The sequence below is a fragment of the Myotis myotis genome, unplaced genomic scaffold (assembly GCF_014108235.1).
Source record: "Myotis myotis isolate mMyoMyo1 unplaced genomic scaffold, mMyoMyo1.p scaffold_m19_p_3, whole genome shotgun sequence".
Classification (NCBI taxonomy): Eukaryota; Metazoa; Chordata; class Mammalia; order Chiroptera; family Vespertilionidae; genus Myotis; species Myotis myotis.
Genome location: NW_023416335.1, coordinates 193,446,477 through 193,474,038, shown reverse-complemented (window position 1 = coordinate 193,474,038; position 27,562 = coordinate 193,446,477). Strand labels below are relative to the sequence as shown.

At 41.0% G+C, this 27,562-nt stretch overlaps 1 protein-coding gene across 1 annotated transcript in view; it reads right to left on the bottom strand.

Moving 5' to 3' along the window:
• The window catches only part of LOC118650744 (anoctamin-2), a 78,114-nt gene that overhangs the window by 31,694 nt on the left and 18,858 nt on the right, over positions 1-27,562 (bottom strand). The window contains exons 4-7 of the mRNA XM_036299041.1: positions 19,626-19,737; positions 17,444-17,501; positions 17,174-17,274; positions 4,898-5,043 (exon numbers count right to left, since the gene is read on the bottom strand). Of these exons, the coding sequence (XP_036154934.1) occupies positions 4,898-5,043; positions 17,174-17,274; positions 17,444-17,501; positions 19,626-19,737 (417 nt within the window). The remainder of the gene's footprint in view (positions 1-4,897; positions 5,044-17,173; positions 17,275-17,443; positions 17,502-19,625; positions 19,738-27,562) is intronic.

Sequence of the window (27,562 nt, the reverse complement as noted above, 5' to 3'; positions counted from 1 at the left end):
AGTTATTTTTAAAAGTGAGAAGGAGAAGGGGAAGAGGGAGAGAGAAAGGAAGCTGGGAGATAAGTTAGGAGGTATTTGTAGTAGATCAAGGAGGAGTGACTTCAATAGGAATTCAAAATTCTTAGTAGAGGCAAAGTTAGTGAGGTAAGGAGCCATAAGCAAAAAAGACTCAGGATCATACTGAGCAGGCTTCTAGCCAACTCGAGTTGATGCAAAGTCAGAGAAGAGTCATGGAGAACACAGGGTCTATATCAAGTCATGGATGCTTTCCTAAACCCAGGAGTCCAAGCTTACAATTTCATGAGACCACTGCGATGCAGCTGCAAGGGTGTTGATGTCCTGGTCCCTGAGGTGGACCTGCCCCATGCATTTCCATCAGCTGGGCAATTCTTACAGGATTTGGTGTACATACCCAAAGAGCAGGGGAAACCAACAGCCCCTGGCCCTTCAGAATAATTATCTGGCTTTCACTCCAAATAAATGAATAAGTAAATATGCAATCATCAATACACCTCTTATTCTATTACAATTTGACAGGATGAAAACTCAGGATTGCGCAAAATGAGATTTCCTCTAATGACTCTGTGAATAACAGAAGAAATTTATCTCATTCCCCACATTAGTAGTCCAAGGGCCTCAGAGCTTGGGTGTGTTTAAGAAGCTGGCAGAAGACTCTAAGAAGGATAACTGAATTCCTGAATCAGGAGTACAATAAATTATTTTTTGGATGACTAGAAGAACAAAAGTTTGTGGGTTATGATAAACAAATGACAAAAAGAACACATTTGAGATGTCAGACTTGTCATGTAGAGTCCTAAGGGCTTGAGATTCTCTGAAAGGACATCTTGGAATGTTTATATCTCAGGCTTCTGAGGGTGAGTCAGATTTGCTTGGGAGTCTGGGACCCTCAGTCTTTAAACATTACTACCCAACCTCACACTAATGGGGTGGGAAGACCCTCCAGGGTTCACAACATTCAGGGGCTTCACACCGTGTTTAGTCCATTTCTGGATTAAAGAGAAAGAAACTGGACTCCTGACAATACCAACTGTGGCTAATATTCATTGAAAACCTATGTACATCAAGCACTGTTTTTTTTAGCTACTTTATATACATCACTTACTTCTCAGAACCATCCTAATAGGGTAAGTGCTGTTATCATCAGCCCCACTTTTGAGATGAGCAAATTGGGCCTGGTTGAACTTAAATATCAAGCTCAGAGTCATGTAACTAGCTGCAGCAGGCTTAAGATTCAAAGGCTGGTTGGTTTGATTCCAGAACCTGCTTCTAACCACACTTAGCCTACCTATACTGTTAGATGAAGCTATCATTTAGTAAAGTTTATTCTACAGCCTTTGATTAAAACTAGAGGCAAATACTTAAAGGGCAAAGAGGATAATCCAGAGATGAAAAGAATGAAAGGACTCTAACCCAGAATCACTGTCCTTGTACTTATATAAAATATGAAATGAAATAGCCACATCTCTAAAAGGATTGACAGCAAAATGGCCTACCGAATTCTGTGATGGACTTTCTGTGAAACCCAGCTTAGAAAACCCATGTGTAATCCAGGCTTCCTCATCCAGACAAAACTGAATCAATATCAGATTGTTGACTGAATCAATATCAACTTGAATTGTTGAAGAGACTCTTCTGGTCTTCAAATTTGCTCCTCTAAGTACTTAATGTTTGATGAATGAATAAATTAATGAGTCTACCTGTGTTACCTCATTCCTTCCTTAGGTTTTACTATCTCCCTTCTATACTTGTTGCCCATTTCCTCAAGGGAAATAGAGTTCATACATAGTCACAGCATTAGCCAAGATTTCATAACTGTTCCTTGTGCCCTGATATGAAATGTAAACTTGTCTGATCTTCAAGGTTCTCTGTTAATCCCAGATCTTTACCTGAACCCTTTCTACCTAAAAAACAATATTTGCACTTGCCAGCCCTTTTCCTTAGCGTACTCTACCTTACTCTTATTATTGATATGCAAATCCTCAGAATGAGAATGGAACTTGGAGATCAAGTCCTACCTCCATCCCAGAATTGGAAAACTCTTCAGAACATCCTTGTACCACCATCAACCAAGCCCTGCTTTGAAAAATGATCCTTCACTTGCCACTTAAAATGATAAGAAACTTACTTCTGTTAAGAAACCTTCCCTTAATAATTAATAAATTCACAGTGGCCAAGACATGGAAACAACCAAAGTGTCCTGTGATAGAGGACTCCATAAAGAAGATGTGGTACATATACACAATGGAATACTACTCAGCCATAAGAAAAGATGAAATACTGCCATTTGCAACAACATGGATGGATCTTAAGAATATTATGCTAAGTAAAATAAGACAGTCAGGAAAAGCTAAGAACCATATGATTTCACTCATATGTGGGACATAAAATGGAAACCCGTGAACATAAACAGTAGTGTGGTGGTTGCCAGAGGGAAGGAGATTGGGGGAGAAGGGGGTCCTACTATATAGCGACAGTAGAAGATTTTAGTTTGGGTGGTGGGCACACAGTGCAATATACAGATCTTGTAACATAGAAACCATACCTGAAACCTACATGATCGTGTTGATCAATGTCCCCATAATAAATTTAAAAATAAATTCATTCGTTTGTTTTTATTTATCAGACATATTATCTGCCTGTTATGTGCCAGGAAATGTACAATATTCTGGAGGAATATTGTAATAAACCTTAGTCCCTACTGGCTGATCTTTGGAATCTAATAGAGTGAGTCTGCTGAAGAACAGATATGTGAGCAATATTACCATGATTCTGCAAGATACATCATCAGTGTATGTATCAAATGCAATGCTGAGACAGAAAAGCAAATAATTAATGATTCCTCCATTGAATCAATTTCACTCTCTATACTCTTGGTGTGATTTTTTTCCAGAAATCACCAAGTCTTCTAGTTGTTGTTTTTTCCTCTTCTCATGAATTTGTAATTACCCAAGTTTGAGACAGAGTGGCTGTCTATTCAATGATACAATGGCTCACAAATTGGAGCATATTTCCCTATACTCTGCCTTCCAAGGGCCCAGGGCCATTAAGAGAAACAACACTTGACACTTCACATAGATTTTATATGTGCTAGACACTCTTCTAAGAACTTTACAGATATTGATTCATTAAATACAACAATCCTATAAGGTAGATATTATTATTATTATTATTATTATTATTATTATTATTTAAAGCTAAAGCTAATTGAGACACAAAGGTTGGCCACTTACTTAAAGCTGCCCAGCTAGTTGGTGATAAAGCTAGATTTTGAACCTAAGGCATGTGGCTCAAGGGTCTTTGATCTTAATCACTCAAAAGAGAAAGCTTTGAAATAGCTATCTGGACAGACAGCCATGTAAAACCTATACAGATAATGGGGTGGAAATGGGAGGGGACTGGAATTGGAGGGTGGAGGTTGGGAGACAGGGCTCAAAGATTTCTCATATAAACGTTTTCCAAACGTTTTCCAAACGAAGCCTCAAATCTCTGGCAACCAATTTTTACTGAGAGGATGGTAGGCATAGAATAGCATCTTAAATACAAGTAATCATCTCTGTGTAAATATCTAGTTGGAGAGGGATTAGAGGTAGCACTTAACTAAAGGTGAAAAGCATAAGGGAGCTATGTGTTTACATAAACTGGGTCTTGATGTTTTCTTCTCCTATTATTCCTGAAACAGACACAATGATTGTTTCTTCTCTGGTGAGTTTAGAATACAAAGCTCAGGTTTTGCCTGGAATTTTAGATCCCCAGAGCTAGAACAGAAATTTTGAGGTCATCTAAAGCTGTAAGGAATAAGTCCTTTTCTCTACCCTTAATACACACACACACACACACACACACACACACACACATACACACACACTTTCACAACACAGAAGAGGATAAATATCCATTAGAAATAAGATGTAAAGTACCTGATGCCCAGAAGGGCATTAGTGGCCCTCTATTAAAAGTGATTAACCAAAGTAGGCAGGAGTCATCATGAAAATACAATGATATTAGGTATTGAGTTATTCTTTTGTTGGATCTGATTGATGTTTTTCCAACACTCTAGATTGAATAAATGTTTAGATTATATGTCTGACCTCTTGGTCCTATATTTTTAATTCATTAGTTCCAAGTCTTGCAAAGAGGATTCTCAAATATCCACCTCAATAAAAGATCATAATTATTCACAAGTAGCCAGGCGTTTGAAGGCAGCTGGTCTAAGCTGGGACACTTCTCATAATGGAAAACTCATGGCTTCTGAACCACATGTAAAACCACTGTGTTTTATCAGTTTGTCCTACATGCACTCCTGTTTTAAAGCCTATTCAAGAACAACCGGAGTCCCGGTAACTAGAAATCTATTTCTCACCCCTAAGTATCCTCAGGTTTTTTAAAGAAAAGTTGACATCTTACCCAGACCTACCCTATCAGAGTGGGGGACTCTCCTGTACTCTCCATGTCAAAGATGTATATAACTCAAGTTCCAAGTGTGATAGGACTAGTTTACTTTTCCTTAATGGAAACTCTGTCCTTAAATTTCAGACTTCACTATTTCTCTTTCAGCTTTATAGATGTTAGGAGCCATGCAAAGGGACCGGAGAGACCAAACTTCTCATTTCAAGATGAGGAGAGGAAGCTCAAGGAGAAGAGAGCATCATCCTAGTATCAACTTGGTGATAAGAGTTGTTCCTGGTTCTCATTCCAGGATTCTTTCTGCTGTACACTCCTTTACTTTTATGTGGTACTGAAGGTGACATTGTGTAACCAGGAAGCCCAGAAAGGTGCAGTGCCTGTCCCAGTCAATTCCCTAACCCTCTGCTCACTCCTCTCCCAGACCACATGTTTGAACCTGCATCCAGCAGAAGGAAAGATCATTAGCTCTTACTCATTTCCATGTACTCTGGAGTCAGTCCAGTGTATGGTTCCAAGCTGTAGTCTAGGTCCCACTGCTCTGGATGCCTTGAATGGGCAGAGTCAGTTTCCCCAGGTTCTGTTTCATCTTTCAGCTTCCGAAATAGTTTCTTTAGCTTCCTGGAAAAGATATGGACCAGTCACCAAAAGCCTCTGGAAGACAGAGTTAGTTCTGCAGACAGAAAGGAGAAACTTAAGTGTTGACACTAAAGTTATCTCTGATCCAAGGACAGATAAAGGGGTATGGAGGAGACTGTTTTTTTCTTAAAGACAACCTGAGAAGGTCTTCATCAGGATAATGAAAGGCTCCCCCACAAAGGATCATGAAAGAAACTAAATTCTTCTTGCATTTTAATAAGCAATAAGAGACTTGGCCCTGTTTGCCAAATACTGAGATAGTCCTATCATCTAGCAGGTGACCTGCCTGCCCTCTTCATGGGGAAGAGAGGGTGTCCAGAAAATAGCAGAAAGATGCTCTCCTTCAAAGTCAAACATTTTTCAGGTCTTAATAACACAAATAGCACCATCTTTCCATTAAAGCCAGGCAAAACACTGTCTACCACTGCTATGTGTTGAAATCAATCTCCTCCCAATTCATGTCAAAGTTCTAAACCCTAATGTGACTGTATTTAGAGACAGGGCTTTCAGGAGGTCTTTAAGGTCAAATGAGGTCATAAATGTAGGGTCCTAACCAATAGGATTGGTACCCTTATGAAACAAGGAAGATACAGTGATCTCTCTGCGTTTACCAGGTGAGGACACAGTGAGGAGATGGTCATCTGCAAGCCAGCAAGAAGGCCCTCACTAGAAACTAAACTCTTCTAGTACTTAATTTTGAACTTTCCAGCCTCCAGCACCTTGATAAATATAAGTTTCTGTTGTTTAAGCTACGTAGTCTGTGGCATTTTGTTTTGGCAGCCCAAGCAGACTAAATCAATCACATTCAGGACTTTTTTGGTCTAGAATGATAACAAGACAATAATGGCTCAGCCTCTAGGGTTTGTATAAGGAATAAGTGAGAGAAAATTTATATAATTTTTATTACAGTTTCTGGGCATGGTAAGTATTCAATAGATGGTAGCTATTATCATGTTAATATTAAATGTTAAAATATACCTGAGGGCATAGTCTTTTCATACTTCCCATTGATGTATAATATATAGACAATTTAATTAGATGAAGGAGCAGGCTGCCAATTCTGCTAACTATTCTATAAGAACATTCCTAGGAGATAGTCTAGAGGAGAACAGAAGAACAGATAGACTTGAAGAATTTAAAGGGATTTTTAAGTCCATGTTCCATCTAAATGCAGGACACCACCCCCGCCCTCCACATTCCTCACACAAGATCATGCCCCTCCTGTGTGGCTATTTCCAGACTAGCACTCCTGTCAACATTAGGCATCTATTGTTAGAAAGTGCTTCTAACAGTTTATGGAAATCTAATAATTAAAAATTATGTTCTAATCAATGTCTTTCTAATATCAATTGCCATCAAGAAGATGTAGTATAGTGTAGTGGATAAAGTCTGATTTTTGAGGTCAGAAAATAGTTGTTTAAAGCACAGAGTCACACTTCACCAGCTGTAGTTTCTTAAGCCAGTTATTAAAACTCCAGAAGTTTTACTTTCTTATCAATGAGCAAATGTTAAATAGCTCACAGGGTTAGTTAAAGGAGATAATCTATGTAACATGCTACACTTTGGGCTTGGTACATGCTAAGAGCTCACTAAATATATATCTATCACTGGCTCTATCATCATCATCATCATCACTACCACCACCACCACCACCACCACCACCATCATCATCAAAGGAGGATTTAAAGAATAAGTTGAGATCCATTTAAGCAGCAGTAAAATAAAATAAAATTTATTTCATAATAAATTAGCAAGCGATAATTCTGTGACATTAAGAAATTGAGAAAAACCCAGATGGAGCCTGAAGATTCTGAAGCCAAATAGAGTAGACCAGCTGAGACCCTATCTGTGAGTCAGAACAAAAGAGAAAAGAGAGAAGAGAGAGAAAGAGAGAAGAAAAGAAGGACAGAGTGGAAGAGGAGATAGGAGGTGGAAAAGGAGGTCAAGAACCAGAACTCAAATTGAGACTTCTCCTCCAGGTATCAGTAATCAGAAAATTTGGCTAAATCTTTAGTAAAAACTAATTAGTGGTTTTAATTAAACATGGAAAATCGAACACATGCATATATCCTTATCTACTTCTGAAATGCTAGAAAAATAATAATGAATTTTAAAATGTATGAAACCACAAGGTTAAAGAAAACAGGTATGAATACAGTAGTATATTGAGAGATGTAATGAATGCCTTGGAAGATGAACACTGATGAAGAGTTAGCAAAGCTGTTATGGTTGAATACCAAGTGCCTATAGTAAAAGACATCATGGAAAAGCAAGCCAGCTCATGCTGCAAAATATCAGAGAGGTTCAGAAATTGCAGGCACCACGTATCACCAAAGGCAGTTGTCCATGACTGGTCAATGCACTGTTTAAGGAACAGTAGGCCCTAATGTGTCTATCAATCCATATTTTCCAAGTGACTACCACTTTCTAACACCAGCAGGATCAAAGAGTTTATTTTGAGGAGAAAATGAACCAGGAAAACTCTAGATCTGAAATAAAACCAATAAAATAATGGGAAGTTAAAAATAAATAAACCCTAAAAAGAAGTACAAAAGACAAATAAATGGACAATAGAAAAGATAAAAAAATTAATCAATCTAGGAACTCCAATATAATGAGAAAGATAAGACCAAGAAACTGGTGGGGAAGAAAATACATAAGAAAATGTCCCTGAGGTGAAGAATATGCATATTCTGGTTGGAAAAACCTACTCAGCATAATGGTTAAAAAAAAAAATGGATCTCTGCCAAAGCACATCACCATGAGATTTCAGAAATCTAAGAATAATGAAAAGGATTCTAAAAGCTTCCAGGTACAGAGGGACAAACATAAATTCTTTAAAAATTATTTGGAATCAAAATGATATTAAAATTCTCAACATCAGCCGTTGACACTGGAAAATTCTAGGGAAATGTATTAACATTTAAGAGGTAAAGATTTTAGCACAGAATTCTATACCCAGCCAAAGTATACATCAAGTGCAAAGGCAGAATAAAAACATCTTAACATATGCAAGTTTTCCTAAAAGATATCCTTCTATGCATCATCCATCCTCATGATATTCCAGGAGGATGAATTTCACCAACCAAGGATATAAAGCAAGAAAAAATTCAATATATAACCTACAAACAAGGAATCCATCAGAAAGAGGAGGCATTGAATCAAACTCAGATTGATAGCTGTATAGAAGGTTCCAGTTTATGGGTATGCTCTCCAGGAAAAAATAACTGCAACCAATAAGATATCTGATGTATTTGATGAGGTAGTCCAGCTTTTATATATGTAGATAACAAAGAAACCTAACTTTGCCTAAAGCAGAGGATGTTTCCCTAAGGAAGAGATGTATAAATTAAATAAATGACAAGAGATGATAGAAAAAGCATGGAAAAGAGCGAGAGTGTGTGACAGATGAATGTATGTTCTAGGTCAGCCGTGGGCAAACTACGGCCCGCGGGCCGGATTCGGCCCGTTTGAAATGAATAAAACTAAAAAAAAAAAAAAGACCATACCCTTTTATGTAATGATATTTACTTTGAATTTATATTAGTTCACACAAACACTCCATCCATGCTTTTGTTCCGGCCCTCCGGTCCAGTTTAAGAACCCATTGTGGCCCTCAATTCAAAAAGTTTGCCCACCCTGTTCTAGGCCCATGGAATTATTTGTGCAACAGCCAAAGGTAAATGTGAAAATGGCTCAGAGGAGAGACTGAAAGTTCAAAATGTTTGGGGCACAGAGCAGGAAAGAGGAAGTGACAAAAAATAAGACAAAGGCAAGGCAAGTTCATGGCATTGAAGGTATCATACAGTGCTTTAGTAAGAGATTATGGAAGCAGAGTCTAGGTGATTGCAATGGACATGGAGAGATGTAGACAGATTGAGACATGCTTAGAAGATGAAGTTAAGAAGCTGGTGGTGAACTGTACGTGGGAATAAAAGGAGAATAAGGATGGAAGGGTCTTTGGGCATATGGCAGATGGTGACACCGTTTGCTAACACAGGGAACACTAGAAAACAGGCAATTTTGATAAAGAGGATGAGGCGTTGGAAGTGGAGGATACCATGAGATAGCTAAGTAGGGATGGCTAGTAAGCAATGTTATGTAGGTCTAGAGCTCTGAAAACAGGTCCAGGTTTGAGCTCAAGATCTGAGAATCATCGTGGAGACAGCTGCAATCCTACAATGAACACCACATGTAGACTGAGCAGAGGGGAAAATATCTACAGTTAAGGGAGGATGGAGGAAAAGGAGCCTTCAGAGAGCAAGGAAGGAGAATCATAGGAACAGCAGGCCAACTGGAAGACCACGTAGCAGGGGAGAGGGCAGCAGAAGGGCTTCAGGAGGCACTGTGGAGTCGGCAGTAAAATACACCAGGGGTAAGCCAAACATGAGGGGGGTGGGGTACCATTTAAAAAACTGATGCAGAAAGTCCCTCAAGAGCGGGATTTAACAGGAATCCTGCAAGTTGTATAACATACAAATGGGTCATTTGGAAAGCTTCAGGTTATGATTCCGACCGTATGATGCACTCGCTCGTTAAAATAACTTCTTTGATGTTACCCCCTTTTCCTTTCGTCTGCTATTTTTCTGTCTTTTATAATGACAAGTCTGAGAAACTGTCCAAAAGGTTCAGAGCCTTTCCTTTGCTTGTGCCCCCTAGGCTCACCCCAAGACCATGGGGAGTGTCTGTCTTACCTGGGGCCTCCTGCCACAGGAATCCAGGCCCCAGGCTGTCACCCACAGACCCTGGTTCCACAGCCACTGCGAGCCTTGTTAAAGAAGGCAGAACCAAGCCTTAAATGGGCCAAAGAAGAGAAACATATCAATCTCTGAGATGTGTATTCCTTTTCTTGACACCTGACAAGGTTCAAATTTGTTCCCTAAACTCTGGATTCATAGCCAGATTCCACAGTATTTGAGGAGAACACAGACCTCCGCTGCCTGTGATGTCTTTAAAGAGCTGGTTTATGTCTTGAAAGATAATATTTATCACACTTACCAAAAAAGTAGAAAGTTTATAAAATCTTACTGGCTGTGTCCAAAGGTTATATTCCTGCTATTTTGGGATGTGATTCTGTGTTTTCAGTAAGAATAGGGATGTGGGACTTTTTTCTGGTGGAAATATTGCTCTACCTGCTCTCTCCATCCCAGAGTTTGCCCAGGTGAGAAGTTGGCATTTACCCTTTCACACACACACACACACACACACACACACGCACACGCACACGCGCACACGCACACACACACTTATCTTTCTGAATGATGCAATGCCTATTTCCAATTCTGCTTCAAGGAATACAGAACCTAGTTTGAGATAAAATTATAGTGAGGAGTTGGGATATCATGTGGCATGTTTTTCACGGATGGGGAACCTTTATTCCTGTCAAGGACCATTTGGATATTTTTTTAACATCATTCACTGGCTATATAAAATTATCAACTTAAAAATTAGCCTGCTACATTTGGTCAAACATTTAACTCACCCCTAATGCCTTGGAAGACCCAGACCAAATGATTTAGCAGGCCATATCCGGACATTCCCTGCCCCTGTTTTAGAGGCATCACACAGTTTGGATTCAAAGTATACTTTTCACAAACACATATGGAAGAAGGAAAGGTGGGGATGGCATGAGGGAGGTGGGAATGAAGGAACTCCCTAACAATGGACTCAGGTAATAAATGGCATGGGATCAGATTCTGCCTTGCCTCTCACCATGCGCAAAGTCATCCCAGAAGTCACTGCCGATGAGCTTCATCAAGGGGCCTGTAATGTTTAAGACTGTCTGACTCCTCTCTGGAAAGCATCTGCTACAACTCTGTCAGGCTCAGGAGTCTGGGTGGCATGATTGGGAATAGTCCGAGGCCAGACCACATAATCCAGTTTTGTCATGTCTTTCTGGTGTCCCAGGTTTTACTGTCTCCCTGGGAAGCACTTTGTTTTTCCATCTGCAGGGCCTCTGAACCAGCCCAGCAAAGGTGAGATGTGACACTGCCTGGTGGATGGTACCTGGACAGAGCTGGGTTTCCATAGTGGCCCTGTCATGGACACCTGCCACATTTAGGGGTGGGAAAAGGGAATGTCTGATAGAGAAGCTTATCCAAGGTCCCAAAGGATGAGTGTGCAGGATTCTTGCACATGCCTGCTATCTGTGCCAACCTTGTGGAGACCAGTGGGATTAGGAGGTAATACTATTGCTCAAAACCAGTGTTTCCAGCAAAGGATGCATTCCAGTAGTAGTGCATGTGACACCTTTGGAAGATCTCTACACTTGGTCTTGTATCTTATTAAAGCACCTGGGAAAGCTATTTCCTTTCCTGCTCTTATTCAGTCCCACTGACTGCAGCCAAGGAGAAAATCTATCTGCTGCTGGTATGTCCTTAACACCACCCCATGCTAGTGGATAAGAAAGTGAATGCAGCTCTTAGGTTAATGTCATTGATTAGTAATGCTCTGGTTTCATTGTTTCTTTCTATTGTTATTTGCTATTTATGGTAACTGATTGTGTTTGTTTTCCACTGTAGGAAATGTTATGGATTTTAATAAAATTCATTTAGAGGAAATTAATATGCAAATAGCTATTCAGGTAGATATGAGGAAAAAATTTAAAAATTGATTCACAAATGACTAAAGATTGGGAAACGGTTCTAATTCAAGAAGCCTGCTGGATGTCAAGATTCTCAAAGGCATCAACATTGTAGTTGTGGTACTTTGAGCAACACACACACACACAGAATCTAATGAGAATATTGTACTCTCAGGGGAGAGATCAATTATGGTGGACAGCCTGACCTACAATAAAGATCAATTAGATAGTCTTTCACATTTTAAAATTTTCTTTGAAAGAACATTAGAAAATTGCTCTCAGAAATAGGAAATGAATACTATAGACCAGTGGTTCTCAACCTTCTTAATGCTGCGACCCCTTAATACAGTTTTTCATGTTGTGATGACCCCCAATTTCATTGTTACAAATTGAACATAATGAAAGCATAGTGATTAATCACAAAAACAATATGTAATTATATTTGTGTTTTCCGATGGTCTTAGGCGACCCCTGTGAAAGGGTCGTTCGACCCCCAAAGGGGTCACGACCCACAGGTTGAGAACCGCTGCTATGGACAGTCAATCTTACAACTGTATAATCTTATATTTTTTACCCCAAATATTCTTATCTAGCATGATCACCTGCCTAACTCCTCAGACTTGCTTCTTTATAAAAAAATCAAGTCTGTTCTCTAAGATTAATATTTATATCCCTTGAGGAAAAACTTTTAGGCAGGTTCTGAAGGTACATGAGAGCTACATTTTGAACCAAAAGCCACTGGGCCCAGAACAGAAGAGGAAAATTGTATTCCTGAGTTGCTCTTTTCAGTCTACTCCCAGGACTTGAAATACTTACAAGCATCACATGTGAACATATAAGCAATAACATTCAGCAACACCTTAGCAACCTGGAATCCCAAAGAATGGTTCTTCCTTTCTCAGATGTCCATATTTTCCATTTTCTAGAGAGCTGAGCATATATCCAGGCTGTATTTTCACATAACTGTGTTAGACACAAATTTTTCTAGAATAACTTTGCTGATGTCATGCAGTGAGTATATTATACTGTCTCCATCAAAGGGCTAAAGACCTTTGGGTCTAATTTTTATAATTTACACTGTTCCTTCTTCATGGTTAGGCTCAACTGTCATTTCTCTTAGGACTATAAAAGACTCCTTTTTATTTTCTTGCTCATTTCAACTGTGTCACACATAAGGATATTGCCAGGTGCTGAACCCTGGATTGGATGGATCTAATTTATTCAGAGTAGGTTCTGAGTAGAAAATGGAAGGTCCATAAATCATAATCATAGTTATTTCATGTGACCAAACTCAAAATACAACCTGTAGAATTATAAAGAGCTTTGGAGATAGAATACTTAGGGTTTGGTGGAAGAATTTTTTGTTCTATATCCCTAAATTTAACTACATAATTATGTTGGGTGTGTCCTTTAGCAAATTAGAAACTGAAATGAGAAAAAATATTTTGAAACAAAAACATGTGTTTGGAATTACCAGTGACTAGCTTCATTGACTAGAGGAGAGGTTTACAGAATGTCTGAGCTGAAATGAGAGCACCTGAGAGATGGTTATAATGCTGTCATTTTCATCACAAGATGAGGACAGTGAGGCTTAGAGCAGTGACATGCCCACAGCTTTATGAGTTACTATGCAATTAGCATCAATTAACTGTAGCATATTAAACATACATCAAGCATAAGTCAGAAAATTTAGCCTTCAAGGCAAACAGTCGTGTGTTAGTTTCATCTGTTATGGAGCTGATGGAGTTGATTGATTGGGGAACAAACCAACACACTGCCCAAACATATGCCTAAGTTCTTGCCCCTCTCACACTCTATCAAAGGCTGCTGGGTCCAGAGTGAGAAGGCTAAATGGTAGAGCAGATGTCCAAAAATGAAAAATGGGCATCTCGTGCCCACAAGCTATATACAATTCCATCCAGAACAGAACAACAATGTACTGGGAGGGCAGATGTCTTCCCCAGATGTTGAGGGGGAATGTAGACTTTCCTTTGTAGCAGTGATGGAGGGGCTGGTTTCAAAGCTGCCCAGGGGCAAGATGTAGCTTTGGTACATCTTTTTTTGGTCTACATATTTTCTGGGTATTTGTCCATAACAACTGTGGTCTGTCTGAGATGGTAAACTCCTAGAGAACAGCAACCATGTGTTTCACCAGCTTTGCTTGATGACTATCACTGACTCTTAATCAGAAAGCTGGAAAACAGGGAACAGCTTCAGAGGGTTCAGTTCCTCAAGATTGATGACTTCCTGTCTGATGCCTAGAGGGCCGCTAGCTTAAGCAGGGAGGTAGAATAAGGCGCCCAGATACCAATGCTTTCACCAACCCTCCTCCAAGAGAAGCATGTGCCAGCGGGCCACCTGAGGTGGTCCTAGTGTAGGGACAGGAAACCATTCAAAGCATTCAGTCTAATTAATAGTCGGTGATGCTAAGATCTGTTCTGAGAACTGAAATCGTAAAGTTTTATGTAGGAATGTTGAGTATTCTCATTCCTTGAAGTAGAGCTCTCACTATAAAGGGTTTTGTCTCCAGGTAAATGACGTTTTTCTCCATGATAACTTTAGCTCTGTAAGTGTGTTTCTGAGGAAGACCAAAGAATAATATTCTCAGGAGAACTTTCAGACAGTTACAGCCCCCATAGAGGCAGTTTTCCATGGAGAAAGGAGTTGGATCTTATGTCCTCTAATGGTTCCATTCAGCTCAAGAAATCAGCAACCTTTCAACAGGTTTAGAGAGATTCTGGGCTCTTGCCCTTGCCATGGCTCTGAGACTTTGATCAGAGAGCTGCCATCGCCATGAGCCTTACTTTCTCCAATTTGTAGCACCACCTGGGTGAGGAGGTGGTTTTGATAAGTCTGAGTCAGTCTGTTGTTTGTTTAGAAAAGATATCTCACTCAAGAGAAATTGTTTCTTTTTTTTTTTTTTTTTAAATATATTTTTTATTGATTTTTTACAGAGAGGAAGGGAGAGAGATAGAGAGTTAGAAACATCGATGAGAGAGAAACATCGATCAGCTGCCTCCTGCACATCTCCCACTGGGGATGTGCCCGCAACCCAGGTACATGCCCTTGACCGGAATCGAACCTGGGACCTTTCAGTCCGCAAGCCGACGCTCTATCCACTGAGCCAAACCGGTTTTGGCGAGAAATTGTTTCTTTAAACAAAATAATTGCAGACCATCTTGTTACAAATGATGGTGGCAGCCTTCTTCAATAGACAGACACAGCCTGGAAGAAATCCTCAGCTTAGGAAGACTTCTCTAACAGCTCCCAAATCCCTGACCTTTATTCACTCTGAATTCTAACAGAGTTTACACCACACAGAAAGCATCCACTCACATACTTTCTTTTGTCTCCCGGACTTAATATGTAAGCTCTGAGAAGACAAGGACCATTTCATATATGAATTTTTAAATTTTAAAAATTTGATTGCATACAAATCTTGTGCTTAGGTTGAAAGAAAAACAGACAGGCTGTTGTTATAGATTGAATGTTTGTATCCCCTCCAAAAGTAATATGTTGAATTTTTGTTTTTAATCCGCACCCAAGGATTTTTCTCCATTGATTTTGGGGGGGTTGGGGGGAGAGAAACTCGACATGAGAGAGACACATCAATTGGTTGCTTCCTGCATGTATCCTTACTGGTGCTGGAGAACCTACAACTGAGGTATGTATCCTTGACTAGGAATTGAACCTATGACCCTTATGTCCACAAGCCAACACTCTAACCACTGAGCCAAATCTGCCAGGGTCATATGTTGAAGCTTTAATTCCCAACATGATGGTAGTAGGAGGTGGAACCTTTGGCAGGTAATTAGGTTTAGATGAAGTCAGGATGAGGGAGCCCTTGTGATGGGATAGTGCCCTTATAGCAGCGGTTCTCAACCTTTGGGTTGCGACCCCTTTGGTGGTCGAACGACCCTTTCACAGGGGTCACCTAAGACCATCCTGCATATCAGATATTTACATTACGATTCATAACAGTAGCAACATTACAGTTATGAAGGAGCAATGAAAATAATTTTGTGGTTGGGTCACAACATGAGGAACTGTATTTAAAGGGCCAGAAGGTTGAGAACCACTGCCTTATAGGAAGAGGAAGAGACACCAGAGCTCTCACTCTTTCCACATGCACACGAAGAAGAGGTCAGTGAGCATGCAGTGAGATGTGTGTTGTTTATGCCACCTTGTCTGTGCTTTTTTGTTGTAGCAGCCTGAGCTGATGAAGACAGCTAGTTAAGTTCAGACTGCAACTTCTGTGGGTATGACTCTTCAGTATACAGTTCTCATCTTTTAATATCTGAGTCATGTGAGCCAAGAAGTGAAAGCAGTGGTATTTCCTTCAAGCCTTCTTGCCGTGTGGATACTGTTATGCTGTTATGTACCTCAGAGCCTGGCTCTCTGACCTGTAAGGAATATTCTGTTAGCTAGTTGTTCTTCAATTCCTTTGCTTCCTGAACTAGCCAGAGTGGATCCCAATGTCCACAACTAAGATGGCCAATAACATGAACAAATACATTTGGAAAGGAAGGGATTAAACAAGTGTTTTTGTTTTATAGCAGGACTTCTCAGAACCACCGATACAATATGCATAGTCAATCTCTAAGGGAGAGAAAAAGGGTATGGCAGTATTGTTAGCTAACCCCATGGGGACTGACTATTGCATCCTGCAACAGTTAATCTTGCAAGGGGTTTGCAAAGATCTCCAGGCCTGGTACAAATTGTCCATCCTGGCCTCCTAAACAGAATTGGCCCAGCCTGTAAGTGCTACCCCAGTCATTTCTGTCATTCCCTGGCTATTTTGATGCTTTTCTGCCTGAAAATATTCCCTGAAACAGATTTTTCTGTAAACACCATAAAGCAATATAAATGAAGGGCAAAACAAGTTACATTTTCTTTGACCTGAAGGAAGATTTTCATTTGCTCCATCTTCTTTTCTTTAGGCCTCATGTCTGTGAGTTAGTGTTTATTCTCATCACTATCTCAATGTAAAACTTAATTGAAAGTCATCCTTCTATAAAATCTGTATAAACCCAATTGGGAGGGGAGAGAGAATCCATGTGAAAATTCATTCTACATTTCACCAGCTATGCATCCTTCTCCTCCTAAGATCATATATTCCACACTTTCTTAGTGATTTTTCTAAACAGTTACATTATGTTTCAAACTTTCATATTCACCTACCCACCATACTGAACATCTCTTTTACTTGTTCACTGGGAGAACAGATAGCATTAAAATATTAGACAGCTTGAGGTCAAAGATATCCAGCTCCTAGCTCTGCCCCTTGCTGCTTATGTGTACTTAACGAAGTGCTTAATTGTTCTGAACCTCAAACATCCCAAATCAGATTGGCAAACAAGGCTGTGAGAGGAGCCCTACCTTATGGGGAAAGTTATTGGCAAGCAGACAAAGGAAAAATAGCCCAGCTAACTGAGAAGAGGAGAGGCCATGAAAATCCTGCTGAAAGTCCGGCCCCGCTGAGCTAGGCCCTGGCAGCAAGGAGGGAGATGAGAAGCATTCGTTACATACGGTACTCCAATCTCAAAGATATTGTTCTGGATCAGCTGCTTCCCCAACATGATGATGCTAAGCTGAATGCAGAGCTCCATGAGGCAGCCCCCAGGAGCACACTGCAGAGAGGAAAAGACAATAGAAGGAGTGGTTAGACCAAGTGAGCTCAAAGGAGCAAGGGCATGAATCCAGACATGGTGCAATGGGGATACGGATGAGGCTGGGAGTGGTGGGTGCCCCTGTAAACCACTAGCCAGGCAGGAAACACCAGTGGCTAGCCATACTTACCTCTTCCATGCGATAACCATTGAACACATAAACATAGCTTCCAGGTCGGCCCACAAACCTGAAATTGAGAAGTGTGGGAAGAGTTAGGAAAAGAGAGAAAGTCAGGGCTCCTTAAGGGCATGCCTTTAGAGCAAGAGCCACTGCCCAATGTCTTTCTTGAAAGTACTGGCCAGGGCAGGTGATAAATCACCCAGGGACAGTTCATGCCCATTAGCAGCTAACAATCATCTATAACACCTAGGGTTCACCTCCAGGGGATAGGGGGTGAGACTAGTGTGGGGCGGGAAGGTCACACAGAGGTAGTGTGTGTGTGTGTGAGAGAGAGAGAGAGAGAGAGAGAGAGAGAGAGAGAGAGAGAGAGAGAGACTAAGCACAAAGTTTGGATTATCTCTAAGTATACTGTGTGTGCATCTCCTCTCAACTAGTTTCAAGAATTGAGTTCTAACTGCAACTCCTCAGTGAGCACTACCGATTTCCCATGAAATGAAGGATGAGACAGACTAAAGTAAATGGAGAGTCCTGGGAACAGAAAAAAAAATCTAGACTTCTTATTGAAAACGTTCAAAGGAATGGAAGAAGCATGCCTCATTCCTCTTTAAGTAACATCAATTTTATTGGGGGATAAGAAGCTAATCATGGAACTAGACAGGAATCCTAATTATTTGAAATGTCATACCTAGGTCCACCTGTTAAAATTCTACTCATCTATTTAAGGCTCAGTTTAACCTGTGCTTCTCTGTGATGTTTCCTTGTCTGTGTTCATCGTTGTAGCTCTTATTACAGCATTTTTTTTTTCAGATTACAATGTGCTGTTGCCAAGACAACTCTTTCAATATACCACAAGTTTATCTAAAGTCAGGACCCTATTTATTTATTGCCTAGAATATCATGTTTGCCATTTGTTATTGATAGCACAACTAGATAGAAAACACCAGTGAAGTATATACTCATTAACATGAACAGTTTCTCTGCTCCTATAATTTCATAAGAGCCAAGGAAACACATTTATAAGAAATTATCAAATGCAGATGATGACAGTTCTTGCTACCAATGTCTATTTGATGAGCATTTAGTTTGGGGGAAGCTTGGCATAGGTGATGCCTCCTGGGAAATCTCCTTGTAGATAGCCAATTGATCTGACCACAAAATATTTATCAGAAGTGATTTTACATCCAGACCTACTACATAATGAAGAATTGGACTGGACTTTGTTGCTGGTTCCTGGAAGGAGTCTCTAAATCTTTGGAATTTCCTGACAGGAGTGTCTTTGTTATTCTTAGTGCGCCCTTGGGATTATACCTAAATTTATGCTAATGAGATCACTCAGGATGAAGGAGACCATGCCAGAAGGGCCAACCATGTGATTAGAGGGTTAGGGCTTTGAGCCAGGTACTAGCAGCCTGACCTCAGGGGAGGAGAGAGCAGAGTAGAGATTGAGTTCAATCACATGGTGGATTATTCAATCATACCTAAATAAAAACTCTGGACAATGAAGCTTGGACAAGCTTCCTGATTGTTGGTATACATCAATGTGCCAGAAAGCTAACATGTCCTGAGAACATGGAAGTTTTGTTTAGGACCCACCTAGGCCTTATCTTATGTGCCTCTCCTGTTCACTGGTTTGGATTTGTATCCCTTTGCTATAATAAAACTGTAATTGTAAGTACAGCACATTCCTGAGCTATGTAATTTGTCCTAGTGAATTATAGAACCTGAGGGATTAGTGGTTGTAGGGTTAGTTGTCCAAATCATGAGTGGCCTGAGAGCCCCATAGCTTGCAGTTAGTGTCTGAAGTGAGGACAGTATTGTGGGAGACTGTGCCCTTAATCTGTGACCTTTGTACTACTCTGAGTAGTTAGCATCAGAACTGCATTGCAAAACCCAAGAGCCTCTGGCTAGATATGAAATTCTCTACTGCCTCATCCCCAAAGTTAGGAGACACAAATTCTTCTAAAATTCACCCTTCAGGAGCCAGAGCCAAACCCCTGTAGAGCTTCCCTATTTATCAGAATCTGAAGATGCTAATACAAAATGGTTTAGTATTAACTGCTTCCTAAACAGCCAGGTAGGGGTGGAGATGGGGAATGGGGATGTGAATTGACAATGGGAACAGGCTGACTCCAGTGGAGGACCCAGACTTAGTGACCAATTTCTCTTCCATATATGACGCCAACACACTCACCTCCCTTTGAAAAAGGCCACATAGAAGATGGGCGAGTAGGCATTGACAAACTTTAGCAAGAAAGCTTTCAGTATCAGGCGTTCTTCAAAAGTCTGTTCTGTTTTTGGAACCTCTGAAAGAGAAGAGCAAAGCTGATAAGATGGAGAGATTTCTCACCTCTCTGAATTTTGACCCTGTGACATGAGCCAGTCTCTCAGCTTACTTCTTCGGAGGAAAAACCAAGAGATTCAGCTCTCTGGCACTTCTCTCCTCTTATCCACTCAAGCAATGGTTTCACACTGTGTTCCTCAAAGAGGGTATGGGCAAGCAGAACTTCCTCCTACCACCTTGACTCACCAAGGGAATCCAGCTTTTACTTGTATAATTTGCACTTCTGTGAGATTTTACCTGAACACAAATTCCTGACCAGAAAAGCTTATTCAACCCTGAACTAGAGTAAAGAGGTGGCAAAGATTTATCTTGAGCAGCATGGCATTGTTCCTCTTTCTCTCCTCCACCATTTTTAGCAGGAAAGCCTTCAACTATATGTCCTCTCCATAGGATGAAACATCTATAGTCCACTCATTCAAATAATGAAAGATCATCAGATAAGTAAAACAAACACAATCTAAGACTAATGTCTCAAATTTGGGGGTCATGGTGCCCATGTGTTTTATCAGGTCCAAGCAGAGAAGCCAGGTGATATTCCCAGAAGGACCCTGAGGAACACTGAGCAGAAACATTATTGATGCCTTCAGAAGACTTGAGACCCATGGTATGCTCCAGTGAACAGCTGTGCAGAGTGCTTAGTGAGGTCTCCACAGATGGTGACAAATAGCTGAACAAAGAAGAGATTTCAGAGCCATACTTCAGGGGCAGAAAGAAAGCACTAACCATGTGTCATGTGCACCGATGAGTACAGCCTAAAAGTGTGCTGAGCACAGGGCCAGAGTGCCAGGGCCATGTGGCCAGGGAGTTCTGTGTCCAGATGAGACTGGTGTGTGGACCTGCCTGACTTGTCTGCCCACCTGACTCACACATGGATTTTGTAGGCATCTTTAGAGAAGTGGACACAAGACCCTGTTCTTCTCCACTGAAGTGCCTTTCTCTGACCCATCCTCTCATGTACAAATCCTTCCCATCTTTTAACATCCAGATCGAATGTTATACATAATCTCCTTCCCCAAACTTCCCCATATGCCTTCAGCTGGTAATAAAAATCCCTTGGTGTGTGTGTTTAAATAATATTTTACATTTATCTGTATTAATTACCCACATCCATGCCCTATGAAAAATCACAGTAATAGTAGGTTTCATTGATTTTCTGTGTCTTAGTTTGGATTACCTTCTAAGTGAGGAATTCTGGAGTAAGTAGTTTATTTGGGGGGTTCCTCAGGAAGCTTGGTAAGGGTGTAGGGTGGTGAGACAGCAAGGGGATGGAAGAAAACGGATGAATTTGTGAATAGGTTAATGCTTCAGAAAACTGGGACTCAGTTCCACTAGGAACCTTCTAAAAGACTGTGTAAAGAACAATTAAGAATCATTACTCAGAGGGGTGAACAAGCAGGAGTAAATCCTCCACTGGTTGAAGTTAACTGCTGGATTTGACTCCATGGCACTTCCAGCTTCTCCTATGAAGAGAACTCCTGCAGACAGAGAGCTGCAGTGACCTCCAGGGTGGCCAAGGGGATGTACATGCCACACCAGAGGGTCTGCTGCAAGCTGCTCTGCAGGGGGCATTGCACATGGGTGTGTGTGATTCCCATTTCATTTCATCCTCCCCTACCTATGTGAGGGAGGTTTTGTGTCTCACTTTTTTGGATGAAGGGAACTGAGGCTGAGAGAGATTAGAGACTTGCTCAAGATCACACAGCCAGAAAGTGACAGAGTTAAGATTTGAACTCAGATCTGCCTGCCCCCAAAGACAGTTTTTACTACCCCACACTTTGAAATCAGGATCTTTGATTGATTAATGTTTACATCACGCATCCTCTTTCACGTCCTCACTCTCCTCCCCCAGCCTAACATCATGCACCTAAAACTATTTGTCACTGTTCAGTTCACATTCATTGAGCACCAGCTGTGTGCCAGGCACCATGCCAGGATGAATGAAGACTTCATCACCTCCTTCAAAGAGCTGCATTTAGCAAGGTCTCTATTGAAAGCCTTTTGAAAACTGCTAAGTCTCTTCCAGATTTACTCTGTGAGTGACAAGGTATCATCTCCCCACGCATCCTAGCAGGGGATCCTAGGGAGAAGAATGCTACATTTCCATGTCTGTTTTCCCACACAGCACAGTGAGCCCCTCATTTATTTGCAAACCTAGAACACCATCTTGCATATTAGAAGGTGATACCCAAGAGCATCGGCATTGGTCTAAGTATGAACCTCTGCTAAGGACACTGTCACAGGCAGACACAAGCCCCCAAAGACCCGGGACTTAAGAATGGAAACATTTAAAGACTCCATAGCACTGCTATCACAAGTGTGAGCCTGCCTTGATTTCTCTCTAAGGTTGAAAGGGCCTAAGGAAATGAGAATTATTCACTTGTCTTAGTCCCCCAGAGCCCCGAGAAACATGGTGTCATTCCTATAAACCCAGCAATACTGAAAACGAGTTCACTCCCTATGCTCTCCTTCATCCTGAGACCTACTTTAGTTCACTTATGTTAATGAACAGTCCTCGAGGCCCTGCAGGCCATGCTGAGCCTACAGAGCACCCCGTCACACTATCTGTGGCCCCGCTATATGTTAACAGGAGAGATTATTTGCTTGTTTTGTTTGGCTACAGTGATGGCTATAGGTGCAGATTTTAGCATCAGATATATTTGAGATCAAATGCAGAATATAAGTAGTGAAGTTATATAAACAGGAAAATGACACCTGCCTCTCAGGGTTATCCTGAGCACATGATGGGAATGTTTATAAAGCACTCAGCTTAGTGCTTGGCACAAGACAGACCTCAATAAATGATTGTCATCATCATTGTCATCATCATCATCATCATCATCATCATCCAGGTCCAATAGCCCTACTTTCAACAGCACAGCTGGGCTGCCTGTGGCAAGATGTTAGTGTATATGAGTAGCCCTTTGAGGTTCTGGGTATCATTTCCATGTTATCTTCTGACCACTTTCTACCAGTCAGTGGTGAGCATGGCTGGTAGGTGACCCTGTTGGCACCCACTGGGAAAGTTAAATTAATAGGCCCTTTGTTGCCTCCCCCAAAGAACCACAGCCCAACAAGATTCCTGAGGTCCTCCAGGCAGTTTTGAAAATAGCATGGCCTGCCAGGGAACCTAGAGACATTGCCATAATTCTATAGGAGAGGAAGTTGGACAAGTCTACCATGGTAGCCCTCAGCTGATAGACAGCTGTGTGTTTCTCTCCCTCTTGCCATGCCTGGACCGACACAAGCACAACCCCTGAGATGAAAGTCCTGGCCAACACTGCACTGCCTCCCCCAATAAGCATTTGGATGAAGATTTGTACTCACCATTGACAGTTAACACCACCACTTCTGTTAGGTCTTTAGTTTATGTATGTTAGCAAAGCCCCTCAGATCATTAACCTCTCAGGCCTTTGCCCTCCCTGCTACAAATCCTGCACGACAAAGAGGTCAGTGCCTCCCTGTTGATTGATGCTTATCAGGTTCTTGCTGGGTTCAAGAGCCATGTCCACATCTTTAGCCTGATTCCTATTTTCCCTGACTGAAGGAAACAATGCTGAGGCCCAGATGGGAATGCCTGCCATCAATTTTTAAAGTCACTTTTTAGTTTTATGATCTCATAACTCTGAATCTCCAAGTGGCTGTGAACTCTATCATATTCCCCACTGTGTCCCACCACACCCCCACCATGGACAGTTTGGATGACTTTTTTTTTATAATGAGCATGGTCACAGCTGTTGCCAGATGTACTCTACTATGCACACTTATTGAATGAATGAATGACAAGGAAAAAAATATTTGGAATAGTGAAAAAATTTTATCATTTACTAAAAATTCCCTGTCACATTGGAAGGAGAGAAAATCTTAAGGAGGTACCTTTGTCTGCTGAGCAGGATAATGCATATGAAGACATAGAGAGAGGTTGTCAAAAGGGAGTTACCTTTCCCTACATGAGATAGCAGGTGGGGGTGCTAGAGTTAGATGTAGGACCCAGGAAAGCCTAGAGCCAGTGCAATTGGAGGGAGAAGGGCAGAGAGGGCGATGAGGGGGCTGCCACCAAAGAGAAAATGTTAGTGCACAGGTTGGGGGATGCCCAGTGGAAATTTACATTAACTTCTACTGTGTGATTTGCAGTATGAGCCCCCTCATTTTCCTCTCCATAGAATATTCAGTAAAGATTCATTAATATCTGCTTTCCTACATGATATTGTACATAAAAAACCCTAAAGACTCCATCAAAAAACTATTAGACTTAATAAATGAATTTGGCAATGTAGCAGGATACAAAATTAATGCCAAGAAATCTATGGCATTTCTATACACCAATATTGAACATACAGAGAGACTAAAAAAGGAATCCCATTTACCATCACACCAAAAAAATTAAGATACTTAGGAATAAACTTAACTAAAGAGGTAAAAGACCTCCACTTAGAAAACTACGGTACGTTGAAAAAAGAGATAGAGGAAGACATAAACAGATGGAAGAATATACCATGTTCATGGATTGGTAGAATCAACATCATCAAAATGTCCATACTACCCAAAGCAATCTATAAATTCAGCGCACTCCCCATTAAAATACCAATGACATATTTCACAGACCTAGAACGAACGTTCCAAAAATTCATCTTGAATAAAAAAAAGACCCTGAATAGCTGCAGCGATCCTGAGAAAGAAGAAAGTAGGTGGGATCTCAATACCAGATATCAAACTGTATTACAAAGCCACTGTTCTCAAAACTGCCTGGTACTGGCACAAGAACAGACATATAGATCAATGGAATAGAATAGAGAGCCCAGAAATCGACCCGAACCAATATGCTCAATTAATATTTGACAAAGGAGGCAAGAACATACAATGGAGTCAAGACAGTCTCTTCAATAAATGGTGTTGGTAAAATTGGACAGATATATGCAAAAAAATGAAACTAGACCACCAACTTACACCATACACAAAAATAAACTCAAAATGGATAAAGGACTTAAATGTAAGACAAGAAACCATAAAAATACTAGAAGAATCCAAAGGCAACAAAATCTCAGACATATGCTGAAGCAATTTCTTCACTGATACAGCTCCTAGGGCATTGGAAACTAAAGATAAAATAAACAAATGGGACTACATCAAAATAAAAAGCTTCTACACAGCAAAAGAAACCATCAACAAAACAACAAGAAAGCCCACTGCATGGGACAACATATTTACCAATGTTATCACTGATAAGGGTTTAATCTCCAACATTTATAGGGAACTCATACAACTTAACAAAAGGAAAATAAACAATACAATAAAAAAAATGGGCAAAGGACCTAAATAGACACTTTTCAAAAGAGGACATTCAGAAAGCCAAGAGACATATGAAAACATGTTCAAAGTCACTAATAGTCTGAGGGATGCAAAACAAAACAACAATGAGGTACCATCTCACACCTGTCAGAATGGTTATCATCAACAAATCAACAAACAAGTACTGGCGAGGATGCGGAGAAAAAGGAACCCTCTTGCACTACTGGTGGGAATGCAGACTGGTGCAGCCACTATGGAAGACAGTATGGAGTTTCCTCAAAAAGTTAAAAATGGAATTCCCATTTGACCCAGTGATCCCACTTCTAGGACTATATCCCAAGAAACCAGAAACACCATTTAGAAAGGATATATGCATCCCTATGTTCACAGCAGTACAATTTATCATAGCTAAGATCTGGAAACAACCTAAGTGCCCATCAACAGATGAATGGATTAGAAAACTGGTACATCTACACAATGGAATACTACGCTGCTGTAAAAAAAAAAAAAAAGGAGAAATTCGTACCATTTGCAACAGCATGGAATTGGAGAGCATTATGCTAAGTGAAATAAGCCAGTCAATGAAAGAAAAATACCACATGATCTCACTCATTTATGGATAATAAAGACCATTATAAACTGATGAACAAAAATAGATACAGAGGCAGAGCAGCATCGAAGAGCGGGAAGGCCGGGGAGGGTTGGAGGGGGGGTAAGAGATCAACTGAAGGACTTGTATGCATGCATATAAGCATAACCAATGGACACAAGACACTGGGGAGTAGGGGAGGCTGGGGGAAGGTCAAGGGGGGGGGGAAAGGAGACATATGTACTACTCTTTGTAATACTTTAAGCAATAAAACAAAATTAAAAAAAACAACAACCTGCTTTCCTTTCCATTGCTTGAAGAATTCTGGATTTGTTCTTGGGGGAGGGATGTGCCCATGGAGTGAGTCCTACTTCAAAATGGGCACCACATGAACAGAGACTGCCCATAGAGCCCTGTTGTAGCTCAGTTATAAAGGAGAGAATGGGAAGAGAGAGATAAGAGATAGAGACAGAAAGTGATAGAGACAGAGGATAGAGACAGAGAGAAAGGAGAAGAAGAAGAAGGAGGGGAATGAGGAGGAGGAAAGGAAGAATAAAAGAGGGAGTGAGAGAGGAAAGAAGGAAGGGAGGGAGGGAGGGAGGTGAGAAAGGAGCAAGGGAGGGAGAGGAAAAACTTTTCAATAGGAATTTGAGCCTTTGCCCAGTGTGCTTGAGGCAGCAAATTCACTAGTAACTTAACTGCATCTCATCTCCTTGTCTCTCATTTTAAAATTTTTTTATTTTAATTGTTTCACCCTTTTATTGAATTTACTAGAGGCCCACTGCATGAAATTCATGCACAGGGGCAGGGGGGTGTCCCTCAGCCCGGCCTGCACCCTCTCCAATCCAGGACCCCTGCGGGATGGGGCCTAAACCAGTAGTCAGACATCCCTCTCACAATCAGGGACCGCTGGCTCCTAACCATTCGCCTGCCTGCCTGCCTAATTGTCCCTAACTGCCTCTGCTTGCTGGCCTGATCACCCCCTAACTGGTCCCCTGCCAGCCTGGCTGCCCACTAACTGCTCAACTGCCAGCCTGATTGCTCCTAACCACCTCTGCCTCAGCCCCCGCCACTGTGGCTTTGTCCAGAAGGAAGTAGGATGTTCAGAAAATTTCTGGTCAATCCACTCTAATTAGCATATTACCCTTTTATTAGTATAGATTGGGTGACTCTGGTTAACAAAATTATACAGGTTTCAGATGCACAATTCCAAAACACATCATTGGTATACCATATTGTGTGTTCACCTCCCCAAGTCAAGTCTCTGTCCATTGCCATTTATCCCTCCTATACCCTCCTCAACCTCCTCCTACCCCCCACCCTCATTTTTAAATATTTTGTGGGCAAGAAAATTAAAACCAATGTCACCCAAAAATAAGTAATCAGGCTTGATGAGCTAAAAAGTTGGAAAACGTATAAATGTGGCTAGAAGGAGATTAAGGATGAGGTATGGAGAGGCACGTGTCTTTGATTTTCTTTTTTAATCTCCTTTGAACTCTTTGTACTCAGATCTCCCAAACCCCTACAGGAATTTCCTCCAAGGTCTCTGGAAAGAGAATTCAGTTCTTTCAGAGTTCGTTACTCCAACTGGAAATGAATGGCTCCCTTCCTCCCTACTGATAAATCACAGGCCTAGCTATTATTTATTAGTTTTATTTTTAAAACAGCCTATGCCTGTGCTTGTAGGGCCATGAGCCACCATAAATAATGGGCATTTCCAATAAACAATCCAAATCCACTTGATAGGCCACTAAATCAGTTGGGTGCCTCCACCTCAGAGAAGCTCTGTGGCCATGATGTGTGCTTTGCTGGGAAAGGAGGCCCACAGGAGACACCCCAAGGGAGGGAGAGAATTGGGGGGTAGGAGGGAACATCAAAGCCCTGGAGCTCCAGCTGGATTTGGGGCTCTTTC